At 42.2% G+C, this 20,284-nt stretch overlaps 1 protein-coding gene across 5 annotated transcripts in view; it reads left to right on the forward strand.

The window, feature by feature from the left end:
* Positions 1–15,793: 15,793 nt before the first annotated feature.
* STIL (STIL, centriolar assembly protein) overlaps positions 15,794–20,284 on the forward strand; it is a 65,633-nt gene continuing 61,142 nt past the window's right edge. For all 5 annotated transcript variants that reach the window (XM_008048363.1, XM_008048364.1, XM_008048366.1 and 2 more), the window contains exon 1: positions 15,794–15,837. In XM_008048363.1, coding sequence (XP_008046554.1) covers positions 15,794–15,837 — 44 coding nt within the window. The remainder of the gene's footprint in view (positions 15,838–20,284) is intronic.

Raw genomic sequence — 20,284 nt, forward strand, 5'->3', positions numbered from 1 at the left:
CACTGCACTCCAGTCTGGGCGACAGAGTGAGACTCCAACTCAAAAAAAAAAAATTTAAAGCATTTATTTGTAATAGAAGTTGTAAGAATGGTACAGTTGCAGGAAGATACAAAGTTTTGATACCAGGTGGAGTGTGTGTGTTACTGCATGGGTTATTTGACTTCACCACAGGAAAGCATTTCAGAATGAGTCCCGGAGTACAGTTTAAGACAGAGTTTATTTGAAATAAAAAGACATGCCCAACAGGCATGGGTGCCTTAAGAGAAAGGACATGTGTTTACCTTTAACTTACTGTCTAATCATTAACCTAGGATAGAACCAGTTTTTCAGAGGTAGCTATTGATAATTACTTTACAGCCCCCTCCCCAACCTATTTGGTAAACAAGTTAACCCAATCAGCCCTACTTGACCATGGCACAGACTCCATCAACATGGTAACCATCATGTGACTGACCCATCCGTCTCCCTGCTGTGCACTCTGGAAAGACTCATTCACATGGTTGACAGTTTTGTGTTAGTTGTTGGTTGAGAGCCCAGCCAAGACCATGGTTTTGTTTTGGTTTGTTTTTTCTCTTGTGCGTATCAAATACTTTATTTTGGTGTAAAGATGAGAAAGTGGAAAATACACTGTATTTAAAATGTTCTTGGTTCCTCCTCAATTGTAGAAACCCTCACCCTTAGGGACCATGGGTTGCCTGCGTTTCTTCTTCTTTTTTTAAATTTTTTTAGAGATGAGGTCTCGCCATGTTGCCCAGGCAGGTCTCAAACCTCCTGAGCTCAGGCAGTTCTCTTGCCTCTGCCTCCCAAAGTGCTGGGATTACAGGCATGAGGCACCATGCCCAGCTGCCTGGGTTTCTTCTTACAGTATGACACCATGTTCTTTTAGTCAATCAGGCATAGAGCTCAAATTCAAAAAGGTACATAGTCCCTACTCCTTAATAAGAGGAGTATCAGAGAATTTTGAAGCTATGATTTAAAGCTACTACAGCCAAATCCCCTCTGTGAATCTTAAATTTAGTAAGCTAAGTTGGGTTCACATAGAGTTTAGAGAACTCTCTTGAGTAATCAAGGCCAGCCTAGGTGATCTTTCTTCTCTTAAATCCCTCTGGGGCAACCCCAGAGCAGATATATGGGAGCACTCAAAAAGAGAAACAAGCCCAGAGGTCAGGATCTCCAAGTAGCTTTTGGCCTGTCTTATCATACTGGGCAATCACATAGAGTTGAGCCAAGGAGGCCAGAATTCATAAAAGACTCTGACCCACATTGATGCTTGAACATTTAACTCCTCTGCTTATCCACAGTGAAAGGTCTACCTCTTAACACCTTGTTCCTAATTTGTGCCCAAAGGATCAATTTTATCTTAGCCATATATCAGTACTACTTGGAGGTGGCGGAGAAGCAAACAAATTCCACCTAAGGGCAAATAACTAGACATGCAATGATAGTATACCCCAATAAACATACAAGCGGGGGGCCCAAAAAAACCAAAATTGTTTTTTGAAAGGTGGGCCCCTTGTAGTGCACTTGGAATTTGTTCTTCCAGGTCAAACAGTCAACCAAAGTTTTTATCTGGAAGTTTTGAAAAGGTTATATCACTACTTGCAGAAAAAACGTCCCAAGTTGTGACAGACAGGTGACTGGTTCTTCTACCATGACAACATACCTGCCCATACTACGCTGAGTGTTGAGCAATTTTTGACTAAAAATAGCATGACCCCGTGCCCAACCCTTCCTATTTACCTGATCTTGTGCTGAGTGATTTTTTTTTTCCCTTGGATGAAAAAAGTCCTCAAAAGGAAATGTTTTGTCAGTGTGGAAGAGGTGAAACAAAAAATGACAGAAGTACTAAAAGCCATCAAATTGACAAATTCAAAAACTTTTAAACAGTGGAAAAAGTGTCTCAATAGGTGTATTACATCACACAGAGAATACTTTGAAAGTGACTGGAATTTAAACATGTAAGAGTAAATACACAATTTTGAAAGTAACTTCTAATTTGTTTAGGTCTCCCCTCATATATAGAATAAATGGATGTCACCCAGTAGAGGGCCTTTCCCTTTCTACATCCATAGATTGAATCTATAGGATAAACAAATTTGATAAATATCTATTAAATATCTATTATGTGTATTATGTGTTTCTAAATTAAGCTGGGGAGCAGGTTGTAAAACAATTATCAGTGGATCCTCTAAGAAACTGGTTCTATCCTTGGCCAGTGATTACAGGGTAAATTAAAGTGAACTGCTAGAAAAACATGACAAAGCTAAGCAGTGTTAAATGACTGCTCATGGCTGGGCTCAGTGGCTCAGCCTGTAATCCCAGCACTTTGGGAGACCAAGGTGAGAGGATTGCCTGAGCTCAGGGGTTCCAGACCAGCCTGGGCAGCTTGTCGAAACCTTGTCTCTAAAATAAATTTAAAAATTAGCCAGACGTGGTAGCACGTACCTGTAGTTCTGGCTACTCGGAAGACTAAGGCGGAAGGATCGCCACAGAACAGCAGGTCTATGCTGGGGTGACCTGCACCCCAGCCTGGGTGACAGAGTGAGACTCCAACTAAACAAACAAACAAACAAAAGACTGCTTACTGGGTATATTGACTCCATCTTATGTCCTTTCAGCTGGATCATGGGAAGGTCCAGGGTGTCCCAGGAAAGAGGTGGTGGAGGGCACTGGAAGTAGCTATATACCAACTCATATGTACATATTTTAATATTTTGATCACCAGTACAGTCTTAACAGTTGGATATTACCTAAACATCAGCCTTGCCTTACAAAATTCTCATAATGCTGTGAAGTTAGTACTATCATTTTATAGATAAAGAAATAGAGCAAGGAAGTAGAAGTACTTTGTTCAAGACCACAAGGCGGTAGATGGCAAAGCCAAATTCAAACTTGGCAAGTATGACTTTAAAATCTGCATTTCTATGCAGTACCATCTCCATAAAAAGTTCCATACTCACAAAATCCCTTCATAGTGAGTCATATTACAGACAAGAAGACCAATCAGAAAGATGTATAGCAAAAGTCATCCTTAAAACCCACCCCTACCCGTTGGTGTTTATTTATCATCTAATACATTGGGTCTTTGCCATGCATTTTATATATATATATATATATATATATTTTTTTTTTTTTTTGAGTTGGAGTCTCACTCTGTCACCCAGACTGGAGTGCAGTGGCCTCCCGGCCACCGCAGCCTCGACCTGCTGGGCTCCGGTAATTTCAGGCACACGCTACCATGCCCGGCTAATTTTTTGATTTATTGTAGAGATGAGGTCTTGCCAAGTTGCGCAGGTGGGTCTCGAAACCCGCGGGCTCAGGCAATCCACTCACCTCAGCCTCCCAAAGTGCTGGGATTACAGGCTGAGCCACTGAGCCCGGCTCGCATTCAATTTATTAATACTATTCTTACAGTATATTTATGTTCCTAGTGTACTCTCTAGGGCTGCAGAAATAAGGCCTTGTCACCATTTATCAATCTTATTTATCAGAATTGCCCTTTAGAGATAGAGCATCTGTTCCCATACTTTCATTTTTCCATCCTTGACCACTCATCTTTGCTGGCCATGTTCTATTCATTTTTCAGGCTTCAGCTTGGATTTTACCTACTCTGAGAAGCTTTCTCTAAATTCCCAAGACTGGTTGCACCTCTTTTGTGCTTCTACTTTCCCCTCACCAAGTCCCTTGTCCCTTCATAGCACTGTGTTGTATTGGGTAACTCCACAACAGATATGAAGTTCCTTGAAGGAAGAAACTGTCTGATTACTCTTTGTACAGCATTGAGCTAACTACATGATAATATGTTATTGTTACATAACTCCTTAAGCAAGCAGACTACTTGCTTTGCACTTAGGCCTTCACAGTAATCTATTACATTGTGATCTATTTCCTGGAGTGACACTTAGCCCACTACAAAACCATTTTTGATTTATTGATGCTTAATGGAGTTTCTTTTTCTTTTTTTTTTTTTTTTTGAGTTGGAGTCTCGCTCTGTCACCCAGGCTAGAGGGCAGTAGTATGCTCCCGGCCACCGCAGCCTCAACCTGCTGGGCTCAGGTGATCCTTTCGCCTCAGCCTTCTAAGTAGCTAAAACTCCAGGCATGTGCCATCACGCCTGGCTAGGTTTTTTTTATTTATTGTAGAGATGAGGTCCCGTCAAGTTGCCCATGCTGATCTCGAACCCGTGGGCTCAGGCAGTCTTCTCACCTCGGCCTCCCAAAGTGTGGGATTATGAGCCACTGTGCCCGGCCTGCTTAATGGGGTTTCTAAAGTAAAGGTTCCTGCTACTCTGATTTGTACATTATCAAAGATTCTGAAAGCATTAATTAAGGGAAACATAGCCCTTAAAAATCTGATCTGCCACATCTGGCAGCAATTTGCCTACCCTCCCAGAAGTGAGTTTGTCTGCTGAGCATAGTCAGTTTCATACTGCAGAACTGCAGGCAGACCAATGAAGGAAAATTGTCTTTAGCTGAATTTACAGCATCTTTGCTCACTAACTTTGCAAGTTTAGGTAGGTTAGTTATACCTACAATTTATTTTCCTGCAAAATCAGAATGATGTTACATTACTCATTTTAGCAAATACTCTTATTTATTTATTTATTTGAGTCTGGGTCTCACTCTGTTATCTAAACTGAAGTATAGGGACATGATCACGGCTCACCACAGCCTCAACTCAAGCAATCCTCCCCCCTCAGCCTCCCAAAGTGCTGGAATTTCAGGTACGAGCCACTGTGCCCAGCCTTCATTTTAGCAAATACTTTTACAGAGTTTACTGGTATGTGTTGTTTGATCATTCCAGTCTTCATTCCAAATAATCCAAGCTTTAAAAAATAAGTAAAATAAGACAACATGATTTGAGACAAATTGTTATTGTTGTCTCTCATAAGATTTTTAAGTGTCTAAAGGAAATTTTGCAAGAATTGACAGATTAGCAATCTTTTTAAAAAATATAATGTTCCTTAAAAGTAAAGCTGAGGCTGAGCGTGGTGGCTGAAGCCTATGATCCCAGCACTTTGGAAGCCAAGGTGAGAGGATTGCCTGAGCCCATGGGTTCAGGACCAGCCCAGGCAACTTGGTGAGACCTCATCTCTACAATAAATCAAAAACTTAGCCGGAAGTGGTGGCATATACCCGTAGTTCCAACTACTTGGAAGGCTGAGGTGGAAAGATCACCTGAGGTCAGCAGGTTGAGGCTGTGGTGGCCATGAGCATGCGGTGGCCATGAGCATGCCATTGTACTCCAACCTGGGTGAAAGAGTGAGACTTCGACTCGAAAAAAAAAAAAAAGTAAAGCTGTAGTTGTTTCCAAAAAATCAGTAGTACAGCTTAGCTCAGAAGTATTAACTGAAGAAGGAAAAATTGGGTGTTTAGGGAAACTTAGTACAGTAAATAAGTAACAGAACCAGGAAGAGGAGTAATAACTGATTTCAACTTCCTTGTTCCTGATGAAAACAATAGGTCTTTAATCCCCACAGCCAGTCTGTTAGCAGGTACCTTCAGGGTTTAAAACACTGTATATTTACCTGGTTTAATAAAAAAGACCATGTCTTGTAGACAAGGACTAAAAAGGAATAAGGAATAATAATTAATGCATTAGTAAATTAGCTTTTTGGGCTGCTATAACAGAATACCATAGATGGGGTAGGCTATGTACAACAGACATTTATTTTTCACAATCTGGAGGCCAGGAAGTTAGAGATCAGGGTGCTGGCAGGTTTGGTGTCTGATGAGGGCCCACTTCCAGGTTCATCGACCCCCATCTTCTTGTAACTTCACATGACAGAAACAGGCAAGGGAGCTCTCTGTGGGTTTCTTTTATAAGGGCACTGATCCCATTCATGAAGGCTCTACTGTCATGACCTAATCACTTTCCAAGGGATCTACCTTCTACCATCACATTTGCGGCTTAGGATTTCAACATATGAATTTTGTTGGGGGTGGGGGGACACATAAACAGGATGTAGAATTCTGGATGAATGTTTCCCCTTATAATTTTTTTCTTGTTATAATATTTATGCAACAAATGCATACATTTTTTAAAGATGTGAAACACTGGAAATGGTTCTCTGTGAAGCAAGTTAAAGCACCTGGAAATCTGAAAAACAAGACTAGTAACTTTTCTCTGTAGGGGCCAAAAGTCAGCAATTCCACAGTGTGTTGAAATGACACATAAATACATATAAACAGTGATCAAAGAATAGTGTGGTATATTTTCAGTCTATTTAAGCTAACCTGCAATTTAACAAGTATTCGTATTTGCTTTGGGCAATTACCTCCTGTTACTCAGCCCATAAAACTGTCCCTTCCTTGTTGTAAGCTTATCTTGTCCTTTCAACTCCCCATAACATCTAGCAAAGCTTAGTGTATAGGAGATCCTTAGTATAGCATTTATAGATTTTATTTCATTAAACTTATTTCCTTTCTAATTTAATAAATCAGTCCTCCTAATCTCTTTGAACATAAGGCAATGTGTTGCTCACTTATTAATAATGTCAGTTGTCAGTACAATTAGACTAATAATAATATATGGGCAGCCCTTTTTTTTTTTTTTTTGTGTGTTGGTGTCTCACTCTGTCACCCAGACTGGAATGCAGTGCACACTCATGGCCACCGCAGCCTTGACCTGCTGGGCTCAGATGATCTTTTCGCCTCAGACTTCCAAGTAGCTGGAACTACAGGTGTGTGCCACCATGCCCATCTAATTTTTTAATTTATTGTAGAGACTGGGTCTCACCAAGTTGCCCAAGCTGGTCTTGAATCCCTGGACTCAGGCATTCCTCTCACTTCGGCCTCCCAAAGTGCTGAGAATACAGTTTTGAGTCATGGTGCCTGGCCGGGCAGCCCTTTTAATTAACTTTCACACTCCCTATGCATGAACTATTTTTTTAATTAATTGTCAATGAACTATTTTTTATGATAAGGTGCACTTTGTAAATGAGGAAAATCAATCTCAGAGAGATTGAAGAACAGAATTAGGATAAGATTCCCAAAGCTATTGCTTGTTGCTATATCTATCTATCTATCCTATCTATTTATCTATCTTCTATATATATTTTTTAGAGTAGGAGTCTCACTGTGTTGCCCAGGCTGGAGTGCAGTGGCATGCTTACGGCCATTGCAGCCTCGACCTACTGGGCTCAGGTGATCCTTCTGCCTCAGCCTTCAAAGTAGCTGGAACTACAGGCACAGGTTACCACACCCGACTAATTTTTGATTTATTGTAGAGATGAGGTCTCTCTAAGTTGCCCAGACAGGTCTCGAACTTGCGGGCTCAGGCAAACCACTCACCTCAGCCTCCCAAAGCGCTGAGATTACAAGCTGAGCCCCTGAGCCCGGTTTAAAAAACTATTTTGAGCAGTGGAAAAAGCGTCTTGATAGGTGTATTGCCTCAAAGAGAGAGTACTTTGAAGGTGACAGGCTTAAGCATGTGAGAATAAATACATAATTTTTTATAAATAAATTCCATTTGGGGGGTGTTCCCCCCTCGTACATACTATTAACATGAGATACGACTATTGATGAGACTGAGGTGAGTTGGAATCTCACTCTGTTGCCCAGGCCAGAGTGCCATGGCACACTCACAGCCACCCTGGTCAAACTGCTCTTGCGATCCTTCTGCCTCAGCCTTTCTAGTAGCCAGAACTATAGGTGTGCGTTATCACGCCCAGCTAATTTTTCGTTATTGTAGAGACGAGGTCTCACCAAATTGCCCAGACAGGTCTCGAATCCAGGGGCTCAGGCAATCCACTCGCCTCAGCCTCCCAAAGTGCTGGGATTACAGGCTAAGCCACTGAGCCTGGCTATCTTTTTATTTTTTTGAATTGGAGTCTCATTCTTGTTGCCCAGGCTGGAGTGCAGTGGCACGCTCACTGCCACCGCAGCCTCTACCTGCTCGCTCAGCTTAGGCAATCCTCAGTCTTCCAAGTAACTGGAACTACAGATGCAGGCCAACACGCCCAGCTAGTTTTTGTGATTTATTGTAGAGGTGAGTTCTCACCAGGTTGCCCAGGATGGTCTCAAACCCCGGGGCTCAGGCAATCCTCTTGTCTCGGCCTCCCAAAGTGCTGAAATTACAAGCTGAGCCTCCACGCCTGGCCTTCCAGATATATATATATACATATATATTTTTTTGAGTTGGAGTCTCACTCTGTCGCCCAGACTGGAGTGCAGTGGCCACTCCCGGCCACCGCAGCCTCGACCTGCTGGGCTCCAGCGATCCTTCCACCTCAGCCTTCCAAGTAACTGGAATTACAGGCATGCGCTACCACGCCAGGCTGATTTTTTGATTTATTGTAGAGATGAGGTCTTGCTGCCCAGGCGGGTCTCCAACCCGCGGGCTCAGGCAAGCCACTCACCTTAGCCTCCCAAAGGCACGGGATTACAAGCTGAGCCACGGAGCCCGGCTCTTCCAGATATCTTATAGTAGTTTTAAAGAAAATCATAAATCCTCAGGGGCCCACACAGAGTTCCTTTATTTTGCATTCTAAATTCAATCTGTAATTAAGTCCTGTTAATTTTACCTTCAGAACATACACAGAATCCAGCAACCTCTCACCACTTTCATTGCTACCATTTTGATCCAAGCCACCTTCACTCTCGCCAAGGTTATTCAGTCTTCAAACTGGTTTCCTTGCTTCTCTGCCCTTGCTTTCTACAGTTTATGCTCAATGTAATGGTCCTTTTAAAACTAAAATGAGATTATGTGAGTACTCTATTTAAAATCTTTTTATTTTTTTTTGAGTTGGAGTCTCACTCCGTGTCCCAGGTCAGAGTGCAATGGCACATTCACAACCACCTCAGCGTCAACCTGGTGGGCTCAGGTGATCCTTCCACCTCAGCCTTCCAAGTAACTGGAACTACAGGCATGTGCTACCATGCCCGGCTAATTTTTTGATTTATTGCAGAGACAAGGTCTCACCAAGTTTCCCGGACTGTTTGTAAACCTGCAAGCTCAGGCAATCCACTCACCTCAGTCTTCCAAAGTGCTGGGATTACAGGCTGAATCACAGAGCCTGGCCTTTTTAAAATCTTCTAATGACTTCTCATATAACTCGAGTGTAGCTAAATGTTTATCATGGCCCCTAGGGCTCTATATGGTCCATCAACCCTTTTAATCCCCTCACCTCAACTCTTAGTACTCTTCTCCTCATCAACTCTGCTCAAGGCATATTGGCCTCCTGCTCAGGGCCTTTACACTTCATGTACCCAATGACAGCCATCAAGGTGTGTCACTTAGTCTCTTTCCAGAACAAACTTGCCAATCAGTGGCATAGAGTACAGCTGGCTGATAGCTTCCTGCTGCATGGCCTTTGGGATTTGCCTTAGCTTTGGTGCTTGCTTTTCTGGGAAGCCCCAGGCAACGACTAAGCACAGCAAGGATACTAGGATATAGCCATTTCTACCAAATGTGACACTCCTCTAATGGACATTGGGTTGGCCAATAGTTTGTTGGACACGTATTGTGGTCTGAGGCTCTTCCTGTTCTCACATCTGAGCTGAGGAACTGATCATTTACCTTAATTGTGAGTCCTAGATTCAAGAATTTTTCCAGGAAAGCAAAGAATGATACTCTATTAGGACATATATTTCTTGACTGAGTTTGATGTATTTTGTAGAATACTCTTTTCACTCTTTCGAAAGGGTTGAGGCTTGAACAGGACAACCTACAAATGCACTGCAGACTTTAAGACAATTCCATTTTGTGCAGGAAACTAAACTAATGTGGTAGTTCCAAATCTGAGAGAGCTTGCATGTAAGCTTATCTATTCCAAAGAAGTCACCCAGAGATCCAGCAGAGAAAGACATTGGTTTATTAGAACTTACAGGAGGCACTGATGGCTGTGGTCAGTGAAGAATCTGCACCATAGGGACAGTACAGCAAGCAGTTTATAAGCAAGTTCATGATTCAGCTTGCTATACATTGGCTACAATCCTAGTAAGGGTGCCACCCACACTGTTCTCAACTCTGCTCAATTACCTGTATCTTGTGACTGTGACTCTTTTTTTTTTTTTAGTTGAAGTCTCACTCTGTTGCTCAGACTGGAATGCAGTGGCTGCTCCCAGCCACCGCAGCCTCGCCTGCTGGGCTCCGGCAATCCTTCCGTCTCAGCCTTCCAAGTAGCTGGAACTACAGGTGCATGCTACCATGCCCGGCTATTTTTTTTACTTATTGTAGAGATGAGGTCTCACCGAGTTGCCCAGGCGGGTCTCGAAGCCACGGGCTCAGGCAATCTGCTCACCTTGGCCTCCCAAAGCGCTGGGATTACAGGCTGAGCCACCAAGCCCGGCCATGACTGTGACTCTTTTTGTCACTGGGAATATGCACATCCTGCAGAGACCAGCGTTGGCCAGGGGCTGATCCTTGGGGGTGGGCAAAAAGGAACCAGATATAGGGGGAAAGAGTCAATGTCTGGATAATTACCTCACATTAACAAAAGTGGAGTCTTGAGCAAATAAGTGGCATTTTGAATCCTGACTGCACTAACTAGCAGTGGGATCTTACATATTTCGTCCCTTTTGGACTAGGGATAACACCTATCTTTAGTTGTTAGGAGAATCTTATCAGATACTGGTGGAGAAGGCACTATTGCCATATTAGCTGTGGAAATAACTATAAATTATACAAATATTAAATGTCATATACAGTCTTCCTTTGGAATTAATGGGGGATTGGTTCAAGGAACATCAGGTTTACCTAAATCTGCCCAGGGATGCTCAAATCCATTATATAAAATGACCTAGTATTTGCATATAGCCTACACACAGCCTCCCTTTTACTTTAAATACACAATGTAAATGCTATATAAATCATGTTTATGTTGTATTTTAAAATTTATATTATTTTATTGTTGCCCCCTCCCCCAAAATATCTCTCCTTTGTGGTTTCATGGATACAGAACCAAGGATATTGAGGCCCAACTGTGTGTGTGTGTCATATATATATGACACACACATATATGTGCTGGAAGAGCTCAATCCTTTCCAGGCAGGTTCACATTGGATTCAGACGGGTCAGAGAACAGAGGAGGTTCATAACAACTGCACTCTTTATTTATAATTGAGGTGTCTGGTGATAACAAAAGGAATGAATCTCCGCACTGAGATTTGTTCATCTGCTTTTTTTTTTTTTTGAGTTGGGGTCTCACTCTGTCACCCAGACTGGAGTGCAGAGGCCACTCCCGGTCACCGCAGCCTCGAACTGCTGGGCTCCGGCAATCCTTCCGCCTCAGCCTTTCAAGTAGCCGGAACTTTAGGCACACGCTACCATGCCCGGCTAATTTTTTGAATTATTGTAGAGATGAGGGCTCCCCAAGTTGCTCAGGTGGGTCTCGAACCTGCGGGCTCAGGCAATCCACTCACCTCAGCCTCCCAAAGCGCGGGATTACAGGTTGTTCATCTGCTTTTAAGTAGAGCTACACAGTAGTGGCGTGCAGCCAGATTACAAGCACATAGTTATGTTTAACAAGTTACATTAGTTTGTTTAGTCATAAGTTCCCATGGGCCAGGGTCTATGGGAGTGCTATCTTGTTTTGAGAAAGCCTGACTGCAGCTACCTCATAATATGTATAAATAAATATAATACATATATATAGTATATAGTATATAATATATAATATATATTTGAATCAGAGTCTCACTCTGTCGCCCAGGCTATAGTGCAGTGGCACGCTCACTGCCACTGGAGCCTCAACCAACTGGGCTCAGCTTTCACCTCAGCCTTCCAAGTTGCTGGAACCACAGGCCCGGCTAGTTTTTTTTATTTATTGTAGAGAAGAGGTCTCACCATGTTGCCCAGGCTGGTCTCGAACCCCTGGGCTCAGGCAATCCTCTCACCTAGGCCTCCAAAAGTACCACGCCCGGTATTTTATATATATGTATATGTATATTTTATATATAATGTATATGTATATATATTTAAAGACAGGGTCTCATTTTGTTACCTAGGCTGGAGTGCAGTGGTGCCATCATAGCTGACTGCAGCCTCAAACACCTGGGTCTCAAGCAGCCCTCCCGCCTTGACCTTCAAAAGTGTTGGGTTTGCAGGTGTGAGCCACCATGCTGGGCCTCCCCAACTGTATGTAAATATACAAAATAACAGTACTATATATAGAAAAAAAAATTTTTTTTTTGAGTTGGAGTCTCACTCTGTCGCCCAAACTGGAGTGCAGTGGCCGCTCCCGGTCACTGCAGCCTCAACCTGCTGGGCTCCAGCGATCCTTCCACCTCAGCTTTCCAAGTAGCCGGAATTACAGGTGCGCGCTACCACGCCCGGCTGATTTTTTGATTTCTTGTAGAGAGGAGGTCTCGCTGCCCAGGTGGGTCTCAAACCCGCAGGCTCAGGCAATCCACTCACCTCAGCCTCTCAAAGGCGCAGGATTACAGGCTGAGCCACCGAGCCCGGCTAACAGTACTATATATAACACCAATATTAATTGTGGATCTAAGTACATATAGTTTACACATTTAAGTCATTCTTTTCTGCTAAGAGGGAAATAATTTTTTTTAAAAGATTTATATTATTGAGAGGACAAAACTCTTTTTTAGGAAATAAATCGAAAGAACTCTAAATTCCCCTCTCTTTTGTCTCTCCAAGTGAAGGCCTTGGGAAATTTCCTAAGGTGTCCCCTTCTAAGTGGTCCAGCGACGACCAGCGCAGGGAGCACTTCCGGCTTTATTAGCCACACTCTTCGTCGACCCAGCTGGGCTTCTTATTGCGCTTGCGCAAGGTGCACACAACCCCGGAACTTAACAGTTGACGAAATGAAGGGTTTAAATCCTCGGAATACTGATCCTAGAGTTTCGGTGGCCCTTTCAGCTCTCCAAGGAGGCTTGGGATTGGTCAAGCGCGCAACCGATGCGGCGTTCTGATTGGCTGGCGTGCCAACACGTCACGTGACGCGAATTTCTGACCAGTCAGCCGACGCGGCGCGCCCTTCGGTTTCGCGAGCTTGTGTTTGCCGCCTCTGTTCCCGCGACCCCAACGTCTCAGAGGCGGGGCAGGAGTCGTCGGGGACGCTTCTGGCCGCTGGACTCTGTTCCGACCCTGCAAACAAACCCCAGCTCGGCGGAGGTTGCGGTGAGTGGGGCTTTGTGCTCCTGGTTTTCCCGAGGGCGGCAGCGGGGCCCTGGGAAGGATGGTGGGTAACGTTCAGGGCCCTGTTGTGGGTTCAGTCCTCCAGGAGCCTGGGGCCGATGACGAAAAAGGGGAGCGAGTGAAAGGGATTCAGCGGACCACGCATTCCTTGGCAATCGCCTGTACTAAGGTATGTGAAAGAGATTTGCGGTCGATAATGTGCCATTTAAAATTATTTTTACAGTGAACTGAAACCCTGACTGCTCACTCTTGTATTCTTCACCCTATCGGGCTCAGACTCTGCTACAGGTAAGGGATCAGTTAATGTTTGAAGTTCGTGGTCCACTGACAATACTGTGTAAACAGTAAAGTGTGATGATTCTGTGTGTGTGAACAGAGGCAGTAGTAACCTCGCCATAGTGTCTAGGAGAAAGTTTCACAGAGGAAGTGACAGACATTCGAGTGGATTGTGAGGGGTGATGGGGGTTTATCAGGGCATTCCAAGTTAAGGGGGCAGCCTGCGTAGATTCTGAAACTGGGGGACTACTGCAAGTAGTTCAGTTTCACTGGGATGCAGGGTAAGGTTGGAATAGTAGGGTGGGGCCAGATTGTGAAGGTCCTTTATTCTGTATATAAAGAAGAGCCATCCACTTTTAAAGCAAGGTAATAACTTGGTCCAATTTATATAGAAACACCCTTCTAGCAGCACTGTGGGAGTTTTCTTTTCTTTTCTTTTTAAGTTTTCAAAGTGAAGGAAAAGAGAGAGAGACATGCTAGAGCTGGCACGGGTGTGAGAAACCGCCATCTTTTTTGTTGTTGTTGATTTTATTTATTTATTTTAAAGATGTGGGATACAATTCAGTATTAGGCATACAAGTAGTCATCATACAGGTGAAGTTTGGTCCCCACACTGTCTTGTTTGAGATCAGGTACACTTATTGCAGTTGTGTCCCTCCCCGACTCCGGTAGTATTCCACTGGGAGTTTTCATTAAATCTGGGGAGAGTTGATGAAGTTAGCAATTAAGGTGGTGGATGTGGAAAGAATTTATATGTGGAGGAGATCAAGGAAGAAGAGGTGAAGATTACTTGATCGTTTCTCTCTTATACATGATGATGCCATTATCCGAGGAGAATATGTTTTGTTAGGTATAGGTGTCATGCGGTTTTAGTTTCATTAACTTTCATTGCTTGTGCAAGACTAGCAGGATAAACTACTTTATGTGTATTGTTTCAAAATGAGACATCAGCGTTATCCATCTTTTCACCCTGAAGCATAAACACTAGACAGGTATGGAATTTTTAAGACACGGCAGTTTAATGAGGAAAACAATGACACGTTATATTTTTTGTAGAATTGCAGTTGTCCATCTAAATGCTGTTATCCATGACATCTAAGTGCTATGGAAATGTTTTAGAGCTTAAGGCTTGCATTCCATAGAGGTTGCATTAAACCTTTGAAGTTCGGATATCTTTATAAAAGACTTTTTAGGCAACCTTAGAAGGACACTTTCAATAAAATTTTGTTCTTGCAACTATTTTCAGCCTCTGACTTTGTATTAAAATCTCTTCTAAATGATTTCTGCATCTGCATGAATAATCCTTTCTTCTCTTATCTTGCTTCAGACTTATTTATTTATTATTTTGAGTTGGAGTCTCACTCCTTCGCCCAAGCTGAAGAGCAATGGCACACACACTCACAGCCACCCCAGCGTTGACCTGCTGGGCTCTGGTGATACTTCTACCTCAGTCTTCCAAGAAGCCAGAACTACAGGCATGCAGTACCACGCTCAGCTAATTTTTTATTTTGTTGTAGAGATGAGGTCTTGCCAAGTCGCCTGGGCTGGTCTTGAACCCACAGGCTCAGACAATCCACTCGCGTCAGCTTTCCAACGTGCTGGGATTACAGGCTGAGCCCCCAAGCCTGGCCCAGACTTTTTTAAGATCTAGAATTGAAACAAAATGCAGGGCCTAAAGAACTCTAAGAAAAAAATATAGGAACTATTGAACTGTAAAGAAAGGACTATTAGGTCTGTATTTCACTTGAATAATATTTAAATGGCACTGTTAAGCAATTAGAAATATGGGTTTGAAACTCAGAAGTGATGGAAGCTAAAAGTTTGCTGTGTATAGATCAATGTGGAAGCAATGGAGGAGGATGAAAGTACCCAGAAAAATATATGGAGTCAAAAAAAGAACACTGATTTTTTTACTGATACAAGTCAGTTTGTGGGGATACAGTGTATTTTTTTTCTTTTCCATTGCCACAAAATTGGAGATTTCTTGACCTTGTTATAGGTTCAATAAATATGTAGCCTAAATTGTTCCTGTCTCCTGCTTCATGGTTTTCAGAGGATTGTGGTGCTTTTTGTCATAATCTCATATATTAAATAGTACATGCCCTATCCAGCTCACTATGTTGATACAAAGGTTTTGGGGCAGAATTCGTGCTTTCCTTAATGGGTAGATGTATTGGTAGATTTTGCTGCTTGCATAATGCTAACAGTAATTTATAGACAGAAGCCTCAAAGGTATGAAAATGATCAGCAGAATCTACAAGCACTTAATCTTACTAATCTATAGTCACTTCATGTAAGTAATCTAGTTTTGCTTGTAATTTTGTTACTTAAATCATTTTGTTCTTATTCTTTGTTTTCATCATTCTTTAGTAATATTCTAATTCTTTAGGATATTGAGGATTTGAAATTTCCAAATACCATGGAGCCTATGTATCCTCTTGCTAGACCTCAGATGAATAGCAGGTATGGAAATATTTTTACAGTTTTTTTTTTATATAACTTGGGAAGGTAGATTGGAAAAGAAGTACATAATCTTTAGAATTGGGAAAATCTGGGTTCTTATCCCAGCTCTACCACTTGTTAGGTGAGTGACCTGATGAAGTTAATTAACTAAGTAAAAACTGGGATGGCAATCTCTGTCTAACAGAAGATTATTATGAAGGGTTAAATAAGATTACTAAATAAACTAAAGAATCTGGTACATAGTAGATAGTAAATATAATTTGCATTTCCTCCTTCTCTTATTTTAGATACACAGAAGTTCCTTTTATTAATGGGAGATAGTACCTAAACTTCAGAGGTCAAAAATCACATAGATGTTAACTAGGCACAGTGACTCACGTTTGTAATCCCAGCACTTTGGGAGGCCAAGGCAAGAGACTTGCCTGAGTCCAGGGATTCGAGACCAACCTGGGCAACTTGGCGAGATCTTGTCTCTACAGTAAATCAAAAATTAACCCAGTGTGGTGATGCGTGCCTGTAGTTCCAGTTACTTGGAAGGCTGGGGTGGAAGAATCACCTGGGCCCAGCAGGTCAGTGCTGCGGTGGCCATGAGTGTGCCACTGCACTTCAGCATGGGTGACAGAATGAGACTCCTACTCAAAAAAAAAAATCACATGGGTGTTATTTACATCCTAGACAAGTGAGAAAATAGTTGAGTTCCTTCCCTTTTCTAAATACTGATTTCTTATGGGAATTATTTTACATAGGGTGTACCAAGTTTCCTAAAATATCTGTGATCTTTCCCACTTAATGTGCATTAGAAAGGAGGAGCTTGTCACCTGTCTCCTGATTTTCTCAGTCTGTCATTACTGTGAGAGCCAAGCAAATTGGCTTGTTATTTGGCTCTTGGGCTGATTTATTGCTATTTTTCCCCCTAGGGAACAATTAATGCTAACATGGGGATTTTTTTTTTCCCCAAAACTAGAATTGCATGCATGGGGTACCTTTATTTTCTGCATTCTTTTTCTTTGTGCCAGATGGCCTTGATGAAGACAATAGGAAACATGACCTAAGGAGGCTATCATATTCCTTTTGCTTTAATTTTGGCCCTTCTGTTCTACCCCATTGCCAGCTCTTATTCTTTGAAAATTTGTTAGCCCAGCTCGGTGGCTCAGCCTGTAATCCTGTGCTTTGGGAGGCTGAGATGAGTGGATTGCCTGAGCCTGCGGGTTCGAGACCTGTCTGGGCAAGTTGGCAAGACCTCATCTCTGCAATAAATCAAAAAATTAGCCAGGTGTGGTAGTGCGTGCCTGTAGTTCCAACTATTTGGAAGGCTGAGGCAGAAGGATCGCCGGAGCCCAGCAGGTCGAGGCTACAGTGGCCGGGAGCGTGCCATTACACTCCAGTCTGGGCAACAGAGTGAGATTCCAACTCAATAAAAAAAATGTTTTGTTAACTTCTGTTCTTTGAAGGTACAGTTGTGTAACAAGTATATATTATTTTTTCAATATATTGTTTTTTCAATTTTGTTGTTAGATTGACTTTGGGGTCATATTCATTTCTTACATTCTAGGTAAGATATATACTCATGTGATTTAAAGTTGTTTTTCCTGGTATATATTCAACTCTTTAGTTTTTTCACTTTATTTAGTGACCTCTGAATTTCTGTAATCTCTGAGGCTTAGGGCAGCAGTTCTGATTAGGGTTTGTGAATGGGAGGCAGATGTTATAGATGCCTTTGAATGGGAGCCACGAATCTTATTCCCTGAGAAAAACTACTTATATACATACATGAAAAATTTTGCACCTAACTTTGAGGTACAAATTTCAGTACCTGAAATACCTCCAAAGTCTGTCTGTATACTCCAACTGAAGGAAAAGACTAATAATAGCATTTATTGTAGTCCTGCAATGTGCCAGGTTCTGTGCTAAGAACTTTGAATGCATCATTTAATACTCACAATGAACCTATGAGATAGGTACTATTATTATTCACTTTTCTTTCTTTTTTTTTTTTTTTTAAATCAAGGGTCTCACTCTCTCACTCAAGCTGGAGTGCAGTGGCACAATCAAGGCTCACTGCAGCCTTGATCTTCTGGTCTCAGGCAGTCCTTCTGTCTGAGCCTCCCAAGTAGCTGGGACGACAGGTGTATGCCACCCTGCCTGGTAAATTTTTTTACTAGTTTGTAGAGATGAGGTTTTGCTGTGTTGTCTTGACTGGTCTTGAAATTCTGGGCTCAAGTAGCCTCCCCGTTTTGACCTTCCATAGCGCTGGGATTATATGCGTGAGCCATAGCGGCCAGCAGACTTTTTTTTTTTCCATGAGGAAACTAGCATAGAGAGATGAACTAGATCAAGATCATACTGTTAATAAGTGGTATAGCCAGAATTTAAACTTGACTTTTGGTCTATACTGCTGAGGAAGTAAACCTAAAGTATTATAGGTTGGGCTCTAAAGTTACTGTAGACTACTGAGAATGAAAAAGAAATAGATAACTTAAATACTTACGATTAAGTAGGAATTGTTTTAAGGACTTTACATATATTGACTCATTTAATATTTGATACAACTGTACAAAGAGGTACTAATACCCAATTTAATAAATGATTAAACAGTGGCAAAGAGAAGTTAATTAATTTGATCATGGTCAAACAGCTAGCAAATTTTGAAGCCAGGTTTTAGACTCAAAAATTGATTTCTAGGTTCTTTGCTTTTAGCCCTTATGTTATACTGCTGGTCACTCATAAATAAATGATAAGTACAGGAGACAGATAAACTGAAAGTTTTCTTTTTTTTTTTTTTGAGTTGGATTCTCTGTGGCCCAGACTGGGGTGCAGTGGCAGCTCCCAGCCATCGCAGGCTCGACCTGCTGGGCTCCGGTGATCCTTCCTCCTCAGCCTTCCAAGTAGCTGGAACTACAGGCGCACGCTACCATGCCCGGCTAATTTTTGATTTATTGTAGAGATGAGGTCTCGCCAAGTTGCCCAGGTAGGTCTCGAACCAGTGGGCTCTGGCAATCCACTCACCTCAGCCGACAGTTTTCTATTATTATTATTATTATTTGAGTTGGAGTTTCAGTCTATCACCCAGACTGGAGTGCAGTGGCCGCTCCTGGCCACCGCAGCCTCGACCTGCTGGGCTCCGGCGATCCTTCCGCCTCAGCCTTCCAAGTAGCCGGAATTACAGGCACGCGCTACCACGCCTGACTGATTTTTGATTTATTGTATAGATGAGGTCTCGCCAAGTTGCCCAGGCGGGTCTCGAACCCACAGGCTCAGGCAATTCACTCACCTCAGCCTCCCAAAGGCGCGGAATTACAGGCTGAGCCACCGAGCATGGCTAGTTTTCTATTATTGAATAGCTTTGTGACTTTGATCAAATGTCTTTTTGTTGTTGTTTTGAGTCCTTGGTCTCACTCTGTTGCCCAGACTAGAGTGCAGTGGCACATTCACAGCTTACCACAGCCTCTAGGCCTGGGCTCAAAGAATTCTCCTGTGTCAGCCTCCCAAGTAGCTAGGATGACAGGTGGGCACCACTATGCCCGGCTAATTTTTTGATAATTATGTAAAGGCAGAGTCTTGCTATGTTTCCTAGTTTGGTCTTAAATTCCTGGGGTCAAGTAATCCTGCCTCGGCCTCCCAAAGTGTTGGGATTATAGGCGTGAGCACTGTACCCGTCCTGAACAAATTTCTTAATCTTAGACTGTCCTCATCTCATAAAGGAGGGATTGAAAATCCTTTATATAGATATTATGAGCTCAAATTAGATAAGGATTTGAAAACAGCAGGAATGTTGTGGAGCCAGAAAATTTGAACCCAAACTCTAAACCACTACACAATTTAGCTTCTAGAAATAAAAGCTTTGAAATCATACACTTAGATTCAAATATCAGCTCTGCTAGTTTTTTTGCTGTATGAAGTTAGAAAAGTTATAGTTCATTATTAATAAAGTATTTAATATAATGTTTCTGTAATACTTTAGTGAGAAATATTATGTATATAAAGTACCTAATAAGATGCCCAGTAAATGGAAGGTGATCGGTAAACTGAGGGTAGTATTTTAGTTGGGAAACTTCATAGATGGCATATAAAGGTAAGATCTTGAACAAGATATTCTTAGTATATGATAGATATTCTTTCACTTTAACTGTTAATAGTTTGCCATTATACAAATGCACTGTTGTAGCTAGCTCACTATGAGGACTTTCTTGCTTTGATTACATGTGGCTTTGGATGATATACTCTCCTTAGTCTTGCCATTTCTTTTTAAAGTTGTGGTTTTCTCATATTATACACTTAAGTAAAGTGAAAACTTTGTGATAAATGGTACCCTATATCATTTAATATTGCCTTACACTACCTTTGGGATGTTTGTTGAATTATTTATTTATTTATTTATTTATTTTTGAGTTGGAGTCTCACTCTGTCACCCAGACTGGAGTGCAGTGGCCGCTCCCGGCCACCGCCC

Source organism: Carlito syrichta, unplaced genomic scaffold, assembly GCF_000164805.1.
Source record: "Carlito syrichta isolate Samal-C Ts95f unplaced genomic scaffold, Tarsius_syrichta-2.0.1 Scaffold123377, whole genome shotgun sequence".
NCBI lineage: Eukaryota > Metazoa > Chordata > Mammalia > Primates > Tarsiidae > Carlito > Carlito syrichta.